Source organism: Diospyros lotus, chromosome 8 (genome assembly GCF_014633365.1).
Source record: "Diospyros lotus cultivar Yz01 chromosome 8, ASM1463336v1, whole genome shotgun sequence".
In the NCBI taxonomy this organism is placed as follows: Eukaryota; Viridiplantae; Streptophyta; class Magnoliopsida; order Ericales; family Ebenaceae; genus Diospyros; species Diospyros lotus.
Window position 1 is genome coordinate 11,835,441 of NC_068345.1, and position 18,116 is coordinate 11,853,556.

An 18,116-nucleotide genomic window follows, 5' to 3' on the forward strand; every position below is an offset into this window, starting at 1 on the left:
TGGGTGGCTGATTCTCGAAAGGCTATCTGCAGCCTTGTTCTCCAATCCCGGCCGGTAGTGTATCTCAAAATGGAAGCCCATTAGTTTCAGCATCCACCTTTGATAATCCGGGCTCACCATTCGCTGCTCAAACAAAAACTTCAAGTTTTTTTGGTCCGTTCTTACTATGAACTTCCTTCCCCAAAGATAATGTCTCCATTTCTGGACTGCAAACACCATGGCCATCAACTCCCTTTCGTAAACCAATTTTTTCCTCTCCGATGGTTTAAGAGCATGGCTGTAATATGCAATCGGTCTATGATTCTGCATCAACACTGCCCCTACTCCATGCCCTGAAGCATCGGATTCAATTATGAGGGGCTGATCGAAGTCCGGTAGTGCAAGAACTAGCAGCGACACCATGGCTGTTTTGAGCTGCTGGAATGCTCGTTCAGCCTCTCCATCCCAACGAAAGTTGTTCTTCTTTAGTTTCTCGGTGAGGGGCCATGCCATCTTACCATAATCCTTCACGAACCTCCTATAGTACCTCGTAAGACCAAGGAATCCCCGCAACTCCTTCAAGGAACTTGGCGCTGGCCAGTCGATCATGGCTTGCACCTTGCAACGATAAGCTGACACGCCTTGTTGGGAGATGATATGGCCCAGGTATTCAACCTCCAACTGCCCAAAGGAGTACTTCTTTTTGTTGGCAAACAACTGATTTGCGGCCAGCACTTTCAGCACACAACGTAAGTGCTGCAAATGTTGGTCAAAATTTTGGCTATAGATTAAAATATCATCAAAAAAAACCAACACAAACCGACGCAAATACTCCCTGAAGACATCATTCATCAAGGATTGGAAGGTGGCCGGGGCATTTGTCAATCCGAAGGGCATGACGAGGAACTCATAATGGCCCTCATGTGTTCGAAAGGCGGTCTTTGGTTCGTCTCCAGCCTTGACTCGAATCTGGTGGTAACCAGATTTGAGATCCAATTTCGAAAAAACCTTCGCGCCATGTAGTTCATCCAGCAATTCATCAATGACTGGAATAGGAAACTTGTCGGGGATTGTCACCTTGTTGAGAGCCCGGTAGTCTACACAAAACCGCCATCCCCCATCCTTCTTCTTAACGAGCAACACCGGGATAGAAAAAGGGCTAACACTAGGTTTGATAATACCAGCTGCCAACATCTCTCGTACCATCTTTTCGATCTCATTCTTTTGAAGATACGGGTAGCGGTAAGGCCGAACACTAACCGGGGGGGTGTCGGGTAGGAGATTGATGGCATGATCTCTGTTTCTAGTGGGTGGCAGTCCCACTGGGCTGGAAAAAACTCCTTCAAACTCAGCCAATAATTCCTCCAAACTTCCGGGCAGCCCCACTTGCAGCTCATTGCATTCAGCAGCCACCTCTCCAATTTCCAACAACACTCCCTCCCCACTCTCCTTCAACGCCTTTATCATAGCTTTTAGGGAGACTAATGTTTTACTTAAGCTAGGATCACCCTGCAAAGCCACTGCCATCCCCCCTACTGAAAACTTCATGGTCAGATTCCTCCAATCCACACTCATCTTACCCACCGAAGCCAGCCATTTCATGCCAAGAATGACATCCGAACTTCCTAACTCAAGGGGAAGGAATTCTTCCACTATCTGCAAGTTATCCAAAGACAATTTGACCCCCTTGCAAACTCCTGCACCTTGTACCGCCATTCCAGTTCCCATTATCACCCCATATCCCGCCGTTTCCGTCCTCGGTAAATTCAAGCGTTGCACCAACTCAGAGGAGATGAAGTTATGGGTTGCTCCCCCATCCACCAGAACTACCACTGGCTGCCCTTCTATGAGCCCCCTTAGCTTCATCGTTTGAGGGGTAGTTAATCCCACCACTGAATTCATAGATAATTCAATCACCTCTCTTCCATATTCCACCCCTTCGTCACCTCCTTGCTCCTCTTCTTCTTCTGCCGCAGCCTCGCCTATTTCTTCATCATAGAGCATCAGCACTTGGAGCTCTTTGTTCTTGCACCTATGGCCAATCGAGTACTTCTCATCGCAGCGAAAGCAAAGGCCCTTCTCTCGCCTTGCCTTCCACTCAGCCTCACTAAGTTTCTTGAAAGGAAAATTGCCACCATTACCTGCGGACTGAATCCGGAGGCCTGGCTGGTTCACGGACCTTTGGGAGGAACCCACACCTTTCGCGGGTACCGGTGACAGCCGACTCGCGATTGCGGTGGTGGTGGAATAACCGCTCCTAGTTGACCCAGCTGCCCGATGGTAATGTTGAAGAGCTAAGTTCTTGTCCTCAACGTTTTGTGCCACCACCATAATTCGATCAAGCCCCCGCGGTTGTAATACTCTAATCTTGGCTCATATCTCTGGGTTGAGGCCGTTGAGGAATTGGCCCTCCAAAAACGCCTCCGGCACATCAGGTACTGCCGCAGCCATGGTCTCAAACTTCAAACGATACTCCTTCACCGATCCCTCCTACCGAAGAGCCAAGAACTGCTCCTCTAACGACCCCTCCTGAGTGGGGCGAAACCGGCTCAGAAGTCCTTGTTTCAGGCCCTCCCAGCTTCGAATTCCTCTTCGCCTGGTCTCCCATTGAAACCACGACAGTGCTGCGGCTTCAAAACACAGGGCTGCGGAGTCAATCTTCTCTTCATCCATGAGTTGGTTGACAGCAAAATACCTCTTGGCTCGAAAGATCCACTCATCTAAATTGTCTCCTTCGAAGAGAGGCATCTCCAATCGTCTTCCACGTAAGTCCGCCCGGTACTCGCCCCCACTACCCCCTCCCGGATTGCAACCCCCCTTAACTCCAGGGGTTACTTCGGAATCCAAAGTGAATTCCGAAGGCCCTTCCCGCTCTCTGGACTTGTTCTTCCTTTCCCGCTCCAGCTCATCCCACCTCGTTCGCATGAAAGCGAACTGTTCAAGCAGCATCGCTACATTACGCTCCACCGACTGTACATTCCCTCTAATGTCGTCAACCCCCCTTTTGACGCCTTCCACCGTCGACTCCAACTCGCCAACACACTCTGTCAAGTTCACCATCAGGTGCGAATTGTCTCTGATACCAAATTGATAGGATTCCAATAGAATTCCAATACAATCCAATATCAATATATTCCAATCCCTTTCAACAGAAAAACAAGAATGAAACAGGGCATTCGAGAGGCCCTAACTCTCCCAATTCTCTACCAAAAGCTCGCTCCCCAATTCTCCATCTCCTATCCTACTTATACCCCCTTCCCACGCTTTCCTAATAGAATTCCCCATTCACACTGCTGATTATTCCTTCAGCAGTGTGGATTACAACTTTACCCCTCCTTCCCCATGCGCACATGCTGGTTGTTACACCTGCATGTGCGGTCCCCTTAATTCCAGTCTCAAGCCTTCAGTTACTTGTTACGCCTATGATAGGTTTGTTGCACCGGCGGCCTATCAGCATATTGCAATGCGATTTTGGGATTTTTTTTTTTTTTTTTATGTATTTGTATGCTGAAGGTATTAATATGAAATTCTTTTAGTTACTGTTTTCACCTGCTTTTCAATGTTTCAGTTGATAATTAAATGCAGGCTACAAGACATGCTGAGCTTGAAGCTATTGATGTGCTTCTTGAGCAGTGGAAGATAAATGGACTTCCAGAGGCAGAAGTTGCCAAAAGATTTTCAAGATGCACTCTTTATGTTACATGTGAACCATGCATTATGTGTGCTGCTGCCTTATCAATTCTGGGTATGCTTATCTATTCTGTCTTTTCTTTATTTCTTTTATTCTTATCTATGATGGTGGATATTGTCTTTACCCTTTTTTAGGTATAGAGGAAATCTATTATGGTTGCGCTAATGAAAAATTTGGAGGTTGTGGATCAATATTGTCGCTACACACAAGTATCTCTGAGCCTTGTATGAGGTTTGCTTCTCTTCCTACTATACCATGCATGTTTGTATTCTATTTTCATTTTGTTTCTTCTTGGCAAGCTTCGGAAGGATTTATGGCAAATATTCCTTTCGAAATATCCATATCATGCTTAGCTGCTTCTTCCTTTCAATCAATTTAAATAATGGAATAATTATCATAAGAGTGATAAATATAATCTTAGCAGTTTGTAGACAGTTATTGTAGACACAGTAAACTGAAGAGAAATGGCTGAACTTTTCACCTGGCAGATATTTGGACTAGCCTAATGTTAGTGTAGGTGCTTTAGACCCAATCAGATTGGGCATGTTGTACACTGATAATTGCAATCATATTTATTATTTGAATAAGGAGTTGTTCAAATTCACAAGAAGTCATTCTATTAGTTTCTTGTTATTTTTGTAATAATTGAATGAAACTAGATAGAAGTCCGTATGATGTATACTGTGATTAATCTTTAAAGATGTGAGATGATGCATCACAATTTCTAGACATCATTAAACGTCCCAAGTCGTAGCAATGTCAAGAATGGACATTGACAATTACGGTAAGACTTGTATGTGTTATGTTTTTGCTATGTGATAGCAATGGGGTCTCACACCCATAGGTATGGAGATGCTTAGACAAGTACATAGGTGACTACTGTTGGAGAACGTGTCACTGGACATGACTCGCCATGAGAATCCATTTTGGTTATATGTTGATGGAATTCTCATACGAGATGGGTGTAACTAATCCTTGGATTTGAGGTTGTCACGGTCATCTCATAAGAAGACTGGTATGCTTTGACATCGTTTCGATGGGCCTAGACAAAGGCTGCACGTGGGCGATCGTTGGGCATATCGTGAGGCTTATGGAGATGGGTGTATAACCAAGATGAGACTCGTCTATCATTTGATAGATGATGATGTATCTAAGGTGTCTTTGGTGGATATTTACTTTAAATCCATGACCATGGTGAAAGAGATCAATAAGGAGTTATTGATTCACTTTCTATTAAGTGAAGATATCCGGATGACCGAAGAAAAACTCATGTGATCATAATCAAGCAATACATTGCTATACTTGAGATCACATAAGATATATTGCCGAGAGGATCGAATTACACGGTAATCATGCTCGTGAAAGGTTATTTGCGGATTATGAATCCTTCTGAATAATTGGGTAGGCATGATGCCTTGCTAGAGGCCAATCTTGTCTTATGTGTTCATACCGACACATTGCCAACATATTCAGAAGCCTAATGAGTCATATGCAAAAGGTATAGTCCCTGACTTAAACCAGGAGAGCGGACGTATGGTTAAGTGGGACACTTCAGCAAGAAGTTCTGTCGTCGTAGATTCTCACGTAAAAAGAATAAATAGACGTAATGACATCGATATTACGAGGAGTCGTCATAAAGGAAAGAGTTTCCTAAAATGACAATTGATCTTATTAGGAAGGAGTTTCCAATTTAATAATTTTCTATTTGTTAGAGTGACAAATAGGAAATAAAATATATTTGAGATTAAATTAATATTTGGACTAAATAAAGTATTTGGGCCAAATATTAAATTAAATATTATATATTTGGGTTAAATTAGATTGAGCCAAATATTAAATATTATATTTAGGCTAAATTGGAATTGGCCTGAATATTATATTTAGATCCATAATAGGATTTGGACCACTTAATTATATTTCTAGTTGGATTAGAATAAACCTACTTAAGATTCTAGTTGAACTAGGATTAATAGGTTAGCTCAATCCATTAGGGTTTAAGAAACCTTAGAAGGCTTCTCTATAATTACTCTTTTATGAGTTGCCCAAATTGATAAAGAAATTTTGTATAGTTTTTCAATAGTTGAAAAACAATTGCCGTTCACTCTTCCCTGTTTTTTTTTGGCATCAATACGAAATGAGGGAGTTCTTTTTTGTCCGTACTCAAGCCGCAAAAAAAGAGGAGGAGTTAGCACTCCTATTTTGCTCTCCTTGCCAACGGACACATGGCGCGTATTACAAGTTAAAAGCCGAACGCTTGGACAGTTCGAATCCGCGAACGACTCGAAAATCTAAAGGTTAGATTTATTTTATTTGTATGTGAATGATTTAATTTCGACATTGATCCAATCGCGAGGATCGGAGTAAGGTTCAAAATTTTTGAACTACGCTGCTTGCCCCGTAGCGATTTTACTTTATTTTCACCTAAAATTGCTCCCAACTGGACATCAAGAGGAAATTGTTCTGAGTGATTCTCACAAAATAGGCATTTAGTGTTGTCTCTGAGGTTTTTGGATCCTCTCTTCTGTGTACTTGCAGCATTGAGCAGAAAATACTTTCTAGGTTATACTGTTATCTTTCTGTGTGTTAATGATCTGGCAAACAGCTGAATACCTGTTAAATCATTATGAAATTCTTAAATCTGTTGAAGTGCAATGCCAAATTGCTCAAGCAAACATGCCTGTAAAGGTCACTGTCTGCTCTCTAACACTATGGCTGTGTATCTTGAGGTGGGTTTCAGGTTTCAATGTTGGTCCTAAAGAGGGCGATAGTATCTGATTCTCATCTTCTGCTTGTAAATGATATTCTTCTATCTTTAGATGCTAAGTTAGGGAGTCGAGAATTGGAATCCATTTTAACTTGTTTTTCAGGCTGTGCTTGATTTGTATATTGACCTTGTGAAGAGGGAGGTTATTCATGTTGGGAATATTAAGTTGCTTCCCTCAGTTGTAGAGCTCCCTCTCTCTCTCTCTCTCTCTCTCTCTCTCTCTCATATTTATGTGTTCCCCATGGTGTTAAATTTAAACTTAGATCTGATTGGGGTGGTGTAATTGAGAGGTGGCGAGAGAAGAGGCAATGCATACCTTGACTGAGAGCTCTCTTTCTACTAGAATTACCTATATAATGTATTTTGTTTTTTTTATTTTTTGGGTATCACTTTGCTGATTGGCCAACATCTGGAGAAGCGTTAGTGGGTTTTCTTTAGGGGTGGTCTTAAGGACAGATTTAAATCACTTAGTTGGAAAAAGGTTTGTCTTACATGAAATAATGGGGGTTTAGGCATTAGGAACCAACCTCACTCTTTTCAGCAAGGCTCTCCTTGTAAATGGCTCTGGTGGTTTGTTCTAGAACAGGATAGCTTCTGTAGACGAGTTAACAATTGTAAATTTTGCCTTCCATGGGGCAGTTGGGTTTCAGGTCCTAATTCTCTACCTTGTGGTTGGGGGATGAGGGGGACATTTTGACAAGTTGGCTTGACTTTTTTACAAAACCTAGTTTTACGTTTTAGGTCCATTTTAATGCTAGATTGTGGTCTTAGATAGTTGGTAGAGACATAGATCATATTGGGGAGTAGTATAACTTAGATAGTTGTTATAGTAATAGATCATAGATTGTGTAGTATAACTTAAATAGTATTAGGTTACCATATTAGGGAGTGGTAGTTCTAGAAGAGTTCTGGGTGTTCTGGAAATTTTACCGAAGCCTATAAATATGGCTTATTCATGTAAACAATATAATGATTTTGAGTACAAATAAAAGTTGAATATTTGGAAGAGCTTTGAGCTCTCTTTCTCCCTCACTTCTTCTTTCTTTGTTCTCTCTTATCTGCTGCTTCTCTTCTCTTCTCTCCTGTCTTCTTCTTCTCCTTTTCTTCTCTGTTTCTGTGAAACCTCTGTTGCTGCTGTATCATTTGATTAATTTCTCCTTCTGTAGTTTGTTCTCTTTCTCTGCTCATTTTCTGTCGCCTCCTCATCCTTGCTTCACTGCATCAGGCCCTTTCTGGCGATTTTCTGTGGTATATATTCTTTACTTGTCAGTGAAAAGAAAACCTTCATGGCCACTTACCAAATTTTTCACACTAACAATGTTCTACTGCCCTAAGCCCAAACTTATCAAATGTTTTCTTTTGATTCAGACTTAAAATCAACCTAAGCCTAACCATGGAATCCTTGGTCTTCCTTTAAATCCTAATCTTACCTTTGCAACCATAAATTTCCAAAGTCAAAAAGTTTAGCTGTGCCCTGTTACTTGTGTATCAGATCACTGCGGGGGACAAACAATTTTGTGGCTGGAATGATAAGAATATAAGAACCTAAGATTGAACGGGGTGTCAGCATAGGTTTTATGGACTTAATATGGCATGATTTTAAAAGTTTTGCTTTATGCACCATTTGGTTTGTCATTATGGTAATTGGATCTAGACCTTTAGGGCCTGCTTGGATCAGCTTTCATTTTTATCATTTTGACAACAAACACAGAAAATGGTGTTTGGTTACTCGTTCTCATTTTTTAAAATTTGGAGAACAAGAAAAATGTATTTTCTCAAATTTTATTTTCTTCCCTTCTGCCACTCCATCATTCTGGTTGACCATGGTTGCCAAAAAATCTTTGGAGGAATTGCTGGCAACTCCTATAAACTTGGAGACCGTAATCTGGTCTCTATGAAACCAGAAAAACAGAAAATCAGACCAGGAAAAAAGGGAGGGGAAATTCAAATCCACCTTGACTGCCATTCTAAAATGCCAAAGTTTACCAGAGAAAGGGATAAGAAAACATAACTAGCCAGAATTGCTCCTTGACAGCAGGAGATGAAGTGTTGGCCTCTTCTGCTTCTACACAGATGGTGGCTGCAAGGCAAAGCTTCTAGACATGCTGACAGCCTTTGGTCACTACCTCTATTTTCATTTGCAGTGATCTTGCCTCAGTTGTTATGTGGCCTATGTCTCCCTCTATTTCACCAGGTGAAAATCTTTTGCTCCACACTCAATCTCATTACAATTACTGCAGAAGCCACACGGCAAATCTATCTCCATTTCAATTGCAAAACAATACTAGACAAATGAATGAAAAATTTCCCAAGCCCTTCCACGGAGTTGTCAGTGTGTTGATGACTGTCAGAGGAGTCACAGGCTGACAAGTCTGGTTGCTGGTGACAAGTGGGATTGGAGAAAAAAAAAATGCAAAAATAAACAAAATGAATCACATACCAGAAAAACTCAATTGAAAGCATAGAACTAAAAGCTTTGTCAAATGGTCACTTAGTTTGACTTTTTCTAGATTTTCATATTGGTGAAGTAAACCTTGTGGTCTGTATCTTCTCTTCACTAACTCTCTCCTTAAGAAGTCTAATTTTTTTTCCATATTTATTATTTAGTTTTTGTTCCTTGAAACATGTAATATTCCCCTGGCAGGCTGTAAATCAGACTTCTAATTTCTTATCCTGCAACACTGCAACTGTACTGGGTACCAAATGCTTTTGTACTACATATTGTACTGGAAGAGAATAAAGAACGAACACTTGATTTTCTTGAGTGACTTCTCCTGTCCAAAACTACAGTAGGATGTTCTAGGTAGCTATTAAATTAAGAACTTAAATTTGTAAACTGCCTTGGTTTATCCTTGGAGAAATTTATTTCCTAGACTCTGACATGGTTTTGTTCTTTTTCTTTGCACTTTCATTATGTATTTACTTTTTAATTTTTTGGTGTAGTGGTAGAGTACCATGTCAGAAGGGCTTTAAATGCACAGGAGGAATAATGGCCTCAGAAGCAGTATCTCTGTTGCGAAAATTCTATGAGCAAGGGAACCCCAACGGTCTGTATTTGCATCATCTGTCTGATGGTTCATTTATTGCATTTTGATAGTGCCAATCCTTACTTTCATGGAAGAAGTAAAAAACAGAAAATAAAGTTTCATAGGAGTTTTGAAGTGCATCTAAAAATCACCTTAGTATGACAAATTGAAAAAAACATAGAAAGGATATATTTTTTAAGCAAAATAAATAGCTCTTAGGCGTGGAAGAAAAGTTGCTTCACTTCTCCTAAGACTATGGCAGCCTTTGGAAATGTGCATACACATCTTGACAGCCATTTCTTTAAATCACTCTTTTAGCCTAGGGATCTAATCAGGCCCTTGCCTCGCCCAACTTTAGATTTTGCAAGAGCCCAAGGGCCCATGTGGAGTCCAGATCAGGCAGCCAGATTTACATCCTTGATTCAGAAGGGATACAAAATTGTCATGTGGCCCATGGATCAGTTTGGCTCTGCCAAAGCTTCAGCCCTTCTTGGGCTCATTTGGTCCAAAACTGTTCAATCTTGCCCGAGTCCAAGGCCAATGCCTGAGAGATAATTAATGGGAACAACTAAAGTTAAGAACTAATGACTAAAAAGTTATGAAACTGAAAAAGAAGCTTAACACATCAATGCAACCAGTTCCCCTTTGAGCCTCATATTATACTATCCTAGCAGATATTGTCATGGCTTGAGATTTGGCGAGAACTTGGAATGGGCCCAAGCTAAATTTGGCTACATTTACATCCCTATGAATAAATACAGGCATTTTAGTCTAATTGTCTTCTTCTTGGTAGCTAGTTTAATTCATCTACTTGTATTAAAGATGTTCCACTTAGAACATCTTTGGTGGGATTTCATTCTAAAACTTAAATGTAGTTCAAATGGTTTTCAAAAAACTTTTGAAGAAGGGATATGGTTCTTTTCATTGCATTAATGATTCTACACAGACTTTATACAAATATATAAAAGAAAAGAATGCACAAAAATATGCAAGGAGTTTTTGCACTATTTAGTTGCTGTATATGAGATAGTAAATCCTGCTAGCAATTTGAGAATTAATCTAGTACAAGTAAGAACTGTCAGTTTTACTTTTCAGAGAAGTGGTTCAAGATTGGACAACATTTCATGGCTTACATATTGCATCATGAAAATTTGTTTGAGCTGTCCTGATTTCCATGTCTATATCTGGTGCCTTCAGTTAGCACTTGATGAAGCATTTCTGTAGTTCAAAAACAATTTGAGATCTTATCATGCATGTCTAGATTTTGCTGACTTCCACAAAATTTTTGAAACTTTATTAGTTATTGTTATTATTTGACCTTGTTATTATTTCAATTTTCACTATACTCATTGAAATAAAAATTAAAATAGATGCAAGACATGTTGAAAACCTTATGGAGAAAACTCTGGTTAAAGTATAATAAGATGTGTTAGCATGAAAAGTCAGAGTTACGTTTAAATTCAGTGCATTATGTTGCCACTTGCCACATAACAGTATGAGGCCAGAAGTTTATGTAACAGCGGAGAAAATTTAATCTCCTTCCTCCAGGAGGATGACCTCCCCTTCTATTTGGGATCATGAGTAAATAAACAATAAATAAAGGAAAAAAAAATTGTCATGTGAGGTATCTATGAGAATGGATAGTTACCATGGTACAAGACCTTAAACTTCTTGGAATTGTGTGATGTTATTGGAAATTTGGAAAAATTGAGGTTTGGAACAATTGAGATCAAAGTGGTTCCTATTGAAGATAAGGTGTAATATGTGATTAAGATGGTTTGGTCATGTGAGGAAAAGACCAATAGATGTTCCCACAAGGAGAGCGAATATGCCAAATAGAATGAAAGAAGGTTTTAAGAATAGAGGTAGAGGAAGACCAAGAAAAAGTTGGTGGAAACTCTAAGGCATGATATGTGTTATAATTGAAAGGGGGCAGGCCCATAAATGCCAACGATGGGTGGACCAATGCAAGGGATACCGGGTTTTAAAATATTTTCAAAACCGAACAAAAAACGCAGCAGAAAAGATTGCAAAACCCTTGCAAGACTCGGTATTAAATCATCCATATGCATCCAAAATGAAAACCAACCATAGGGGGTTTAGCAATATACCTCCAAGGATGATTCCCATAGCCAGTTGTCCAACGTGCTAAGACTCCTTGCTGCTCCTTTGCTGTCTGAATTTGCTCTCACTTACCTGCGAAGCTTAGGTGACCAACCCGCCTCCTCAATCGTGGAGGACTTAATTAGTCCACGCTTGAGATGCCTTGGAACCTTTCATTGAAGCCGTGCTAGAACCCTCTCGATGGAGGTGAACCAGAGCTGTTTGGGTTCCTCTTTGGGTGCACAACATTGTCCCACAGCAAGACCAACAAAGGGAGAAGAAGAAGGAGCTGAGCCTAAGCTTGGAGCAAGAACAAGCTGGCTCACCAATGGAGGAAGAAGGAGCAAGCAACAAGGAAGAAGAAGATGTAACAGTTGCAAGCAATTGTGACTCTCCCATTTTTCTCCTCCAATTTCTTCAATCTACTTTGTTTCTCAGTAGCTTAGCCATTTAGGCTTCCTCCTCACCCTTTCTCTTCATTAATAACGCATTAGAGCATTAATTGCTCTGATGTGACAAAGCAAAAAACGACTAAAACAAGCAAAGCGTTGATTGTATGCTAAGAGCGGTCGACTAGATCACAAGGATCGGTTGACCGAGGCATACACCAGTTGACCTCTTTGCCAGCTATCACTACTTCTTTTACATATTGCACTTTTTCCATGTTATTAACAATTAATAGCCCTTCCATTAACTCTTAATGAAACCAAAGCCCCCGTTAACTCTTAACGGTGTGCCCTGCTAACTTTTAGAGGTCTCTCATACATGTTGATCCATCTAGTTAACACTTAATTGCACCCTACATCATTAACACTTAATGAAGTGGAACACACTAATAGCAGGGGTTCACTAATTCAATACATTACTTAGTATGCGTGTGACTTTCTAGATTCACAGCCATGTAGCAGTCAGGACACGTCAACTCCCTGACGCCAGTCGAACACTTCGACCTACTAAAAGGATCTCCCCAGCTTCCCAGAGCATCTTGAAAGATCCTGAGTATCTTCTAGGCAGGATTTAGAAAGATCCTAATGGCAATAAAGTTTGAACTTCAGATGAACCTATTAAGACTCTTCGATTACTGTGCACTATAGTCTTTTCACTGACCAACATCTTGACTGAGTGAGAGCCATGGATTGATTAAACTCACAAGACTCGGTAATTATGCCAGATCCAATACGGTGTTATCGAAGTAGCATTTTAGAACTCTTTCGACATTGGAAACTCATTTTCAATCAAGCTCACCCTAGCCAGGGGATTTCCAATCACAACCAACTTAGATCATATAGGATGTCCACCTCCATCTCATGAAGGACAATAAATCCCATTAACAAACATTTGCCTCCATACACTATCGTACAGAGACCACACAGAGAGTATTCTTGTCTCTTACATTGGATGTTTTGCTCAATGGCAAATCTCTGACACTAGTGCACAAGACAACTCTGTCACTTCTGATCGAAAGATTAGATACATAAATCAAGAACCAGTAATAGATCATTAATCTTTACAGTCATATGATTTGTTACAAGCGTCACATTCAATAGATGTTTAACCAACACTTACCCATATGTCTACCATATGCATCTAATGCAATGTGGCATGTGACTCACCACCCATACTCATTAGCATCTCATGCTAATCAATGGTAGTAACTCATGTATCGGTCTATGATCGATAAATCATATTCCTCTTTTGATAAATCTAAGGATCGAGAATTCCTTTAAGAAAACCTGAACTAAAGATCTTTGTCACATATTCTTAACACTTAAGAATAAGATCTCTACCAAGAAGTTTAGGGACTCATTCATTAAGAAAGACGGAGAGAATGAATGAAGATATGACATTTTATTTATGAACAAGATTATACATCCTTAGTGCCACTTACATATATTCTATGTAATGTAAATCTAGCATTTGGGCACTAACACACACTAACACTAACAATAATCACTTTAGAGAAAATATGACCACAAATACAGATGATTGGTGAGATAGAATCCTTGTAGCTGATCCTACCTAGTGGGATTAAGGCTTAAAATTTTGTTGTTAATGAGAAACTTAAGTCTGCACATCTTTAAAGCTTCTTTTACCCTTTCGATTCATATTGTTTTGGTCACTTGTTAGGATTTTTTGTTATTGTGATAGATCCTTTACAAAGGTTTGATCTTCAGTCTCCATTGAACATGGTTGTTACTGAGTAATACTTTTTTTAGCATCTATGTTTCTTGATATACTATTTTTCTTTTTTGAAAATGAGACCTCTTTTCTCTTTAACTTACTTCTGCTGTGTTGTGTGTTTCAGCTCCAAAGCCTCATAGGCCACCAATCCAGAGGGTACAAGACTAAATTACTCCTGCTTAACTCTGTTCCCCTTCCTTTAAAAGAGGTAAGCCTTGTTCCAGATTATACTCCCATCTAGTTTTGGATCTGCTTGATACTCTCCACTTTCTCCATTGATTTTCTTAAAATCTCTTTTAAGACCAGATTTTTAGAAATGAAGTGAGCCAACTACTAGAATGTTTGTATGCCCTTCATGTAGAGTTCTAAATAGAAATAAATAATGATGTGCTTTTGCGGTACACTGGACCATGCTTTCTCTTTTCAGTAGCCTTGTTCCAGATTATATTCCCATCTAGTTTTGGATCTGCTTGATACTCTCCACTTTCCCCACTGATTTTCTTCAAGTCTCTTTTAAGACCAGATTATTAGAAATGAAGTGAGCCAACTACTAGAATGTTTGTATGCCCTTCATGTAGAGTTCTAAATGGAAATAAATAATGATGTGCTTCTGCAGTAGACGGGACCATGCTTTCTCTTTTCAGTATCATTTCACAAAGCCATGTTCAAGTTCCCTTGTGCTTTTCGGGGAGTTGCAGTAAGACTGTCTTATTGGCCCAACAATGCATCAAAGCAGGTTAACTAAAATTTCATTGCATATGTAAGACTTTTTTACTGCCAGGGCCTATACCTATTTTTTTTCCCCCCTTTGGCAGGAGGGGAATAGACTTTTGTGTGTTTCTGTTCTGGAAACTGATTCGGGTTGATTCTGAATCAGGACTGGGGTGATGGCCTGAAAGCCAATATCGTAATTAGATTCAAGGACATGAGTATGCAAAAGATTGGAAATTGTTTCATAGTAGAAGTAAAGGTTGCAAAACTAGAAGCAACAGTAATGGTAATATGTTTGTACATTTGAAAATGAATTCCACGTACACTCAAACTAGTAACCAAAAATTTCACTTAGCTCATTCTGAAGTTCAGCAAAATGGCTTTTACCTGAGAAAGAGTTCCTGTTATTGTTGGCCCTCGGTTTTCATTAAAATAGGTGGTCATATCACCTAATAAATGAAAATTTAGCAAAATGAAAGGTAATATATAAATTTAACAGCTAAAATTGTCTTTTTTTTTTTTTTTTTTGGAAAAGATGTTAAATCTATCATCTTGTGGATTACTTATGTTTTTATCTAGATTGGTGAATTAAAAGGTCTCCCCTCTTGCTCTCTTTTCCTCTATTTTTCTGTTCCCTTGCCACATGCTCCTCTCTCTCTCTCTCTTACAACAGCAATGGCCCTAGTTCCTTGGACTACAATCTCACAAATCCTCCTCATCTTCTTCCCCATTCTTGGGTAAGGCGTTTAATTTCTGATTCCCATCTCAATTTATATAAAAATATATAATTATAAAAATAAGAGAATAATTTAAATTAAAAATATTAATAAATCCAAAATGGTACTTGCTATATCTACTATTTGTTGTACATGGCATGATCATAACTGAAATACAAGAACACCAACAATTACTATCCTTAATCCCATTAGGTGGGAGCAGCTACATGAATTCTAGATCTTCAATTAGCTTTATCCATGGTTATGTCTTTTATAAGCCCATTAGACGGCATGCTTTAAGGGTCTTCCACCAAATTTTCTTCGGTTTTCTTCTCCCTTTTTTGCTCCAATTTCCTCCATCTAATCTGCTCACCTCACATGTGCTTCTATTAGAGTTCTTCTTCCGTGTCCAAATCATCTTTATCACGACTCTCATTGTATTTTCAATAGTTACCGCTCCATCCTTATTATGAATGATTTTGTTTTTTCATCCACCATAATATTCTCATGTCAACTACACTCACATTAAAATAAATTAATTGAATTAAGTTTAGTATCAAGATTTACAAGTTTACGTTAATATCAAATAGAAATAAAGATCATAATCTATAACAGAAATAAACTATTATTGAATTATCATAAAACACATTTACATCCAATTATCTTTTATAAATCTGTCCATATAATGTTCATAACTGCTACGATATCTGTTATAAATCTGCCCAGAACAGCTTGGTAAGACTGTGACTTAAGATTTCATTAAAATTATAATATAAAGCTATATAAAATATAAAATCTATATGCAGGTTGTGGACCCATCCTTACCCCTGAGTCATCCTCGATGGGTAGAATTTGACATCCGAACTTTCTTCATTCAGGATGGGTTTGGCATGTACCCATTGGGTTCAAATTGATATCTTCCCCTTTAATCTTCTTATTTTTCAGTGAACTATTGCAATCTTTTGGCCAATTTGCAAGCCTATTATTGAGTGAACTAAGTGAAATCTTTCTTGTCAGTTTCAACAATATACCGGCTGTCATGTGTGTGTTGTCTATAATCCTATGGCTGTAATTGATTTTAATTGGGTTATATCTATCACAGACTAGGTCTCAATCTTCTGCTACGTTGACATTGTGGAGATGCTGGAATGCACTGCAGCAAGGGAAATAAGATCATATCAATTTGTCTTATATGGTATGGAGTGCAGCCAGTTCAGATTCTCATCAATTCCCTTGTTCAATAGCCAATTTCATGCTCCTGTGTCCAAGAACGCAGCAATAGGAGACAGATATTTGTATTTTATCTTTACCCATCTAATTGTTGGAGACAACAGAAGTATAGTGGACAAAAGGATCTGAAAATTAAGGGAATGAGAGGTAGAGCTGTGGCTCCTATTCTAATAATTTCTATTCTTTCTGTGATTTTTCAGTCTCTCTTTTTAGAGCATTCTTCCACAATCCATATATATTCTAGTGCTTTGATGACTCTAGAACTTCTAGGATACATGTACACAAATAATAGGATATCGTACCACGAACCACTTTCTACAATGAATCATGCACCTAATAAAGATGAATCATGAATCTAGAAAATTACAAATTAGTTTACTCACAAATTCCCTTCTTAATTTGTAATTTTTATCAACTTTTTGAACTTTTTAGAAGTTTTGGCTTTGTGAGCATATCTGTAGGTTGATCATGAGTGGTTATGAATTCCAGCTTGACTTCTTTATTCACCAAATCACGAATGAAGTGATGGCGAATTTCAATGTGCTTGCTTCTTGCATGAAAAATTAGATTCTTGGTCATGGTGATTGCTGACATATTATCACAGAAGATCCTCAAATCAAAAGGATTCTTCTTAGCTAAATTGCTTCACAAGCTGCTTCTTAGGTTGACGTGTACATGACTTTAGTTGAGGAAAGTGTCACCATTTTCTGTTTCTCATAATTCCATGAAATCACTTTGTGGCTAAGCAAAAAATGTATGTTGATGTGCTTTTAGGATCATCTAAACAACCTGTCCAGTCACTATCAGTAGCCTTTTGGTACCTCAAAGATAGCGCAAGATTCTTTTTGCAATAGAATAACAAAGATTGCTGGTCTTGCATGAGGTACACAGAGCAACGAACCAAGCAAACTTATGTATGTGTTGGCTTCCATCTCCTTGACTCCATCATATTGCCTTAAATTTTCATTCATATTGCTTTGCAATTCTCCATTTGAAATTTCTTCAGCCAATCTTCAATATATTTCTCTTTGAGAGATAAAAATTTCTCCCTTAGACTACTTCACTTGAATGCCAACGAAGTACTTCATGAGACCCAAGTTTGTCATTTCAAATTCTTGCATCATGGATCTCTTGAATTCTTCAATAAGGCTGGAATCATTCTATGTATAGATTAAGTCATCAACATAAAGGCAAACAATGAAGAAATGATTGTCTTCTTCTTTGTGTACATAGAGCGATGGTTCACTTGGGCTTTTCAAGAACCCATTCTGCATAAAATAGCTGTTAATTATGCTATTCTATGCTCTTGATGCTTACTTAAGACCATATAGCACTTTTCGTAGTCAGTAGATCTTATTTTCTTCCCCTTTAATCTCATAGCCCTCTGGTTGCTTTACATACACTTCTTCCTTCAATTCTCTGTTAAGAAATGCAGATTTCCCATCAAGCTAAAAGACAACTTCATATGGGTTGTTATGGCTAGCGTTATTCTAATGGTCTCTATGAGCGCCACTAGAGCAAAAGTCTTTGAGCATATCCTTTAACAATGAGCTGTGCCTTATGCCTTTGGCTACTACTATCTTTGCTGACTTTGTCTTGTACACCCATTTTAAGCCCATCACATTCTTTCTAAAAGATTCACTAGCTCCCAAGTCTTATTTTTCTCGATCATAGCAATCTCCTCATTCATGGCTTTAATCTAAACATCTTCTTTA

The 18,116-nt window shown here is 38.8% G+C and overlaps 1 protein-coding gene across 1 annotated transcript in view; it reads left to right on the forward strand.

The window, feature by feature from the left end:
• Positions 1-16,588, forward strand: part of LOC127807884 (tRNA-specific adenosine deaminase TAD2) — a 71,879-nt gene extending 55,291 nt beyond the window's left edge. The window contains exons 5-9 of the mRNA XM_052346072.1: positions 3,565-3,724; positions 3,805-3,901; positions 9,378-9,481; positions 13,869-13,952; positions 16,274-16,588. Coding sequence (XP_052202032.1) covers positions 3,565-3,724; positions 3,805-3,901; positions 9,378-9,481; positions 13,869-13,912 — 405 coding nt within the window. The 3' untranslated portion in view covers positions 13,913-13,952; positions 16,274-16,588. The remainder of the gene's footprint in view (positions 1-3,564; positions 3,725-3,804; positions 3,902-9,377; positions 9,482-13,868; positions 13,953-16,273) is intronic.
• Positions 16,589-18,116: the final 1,528 nt, after the last annotated feature.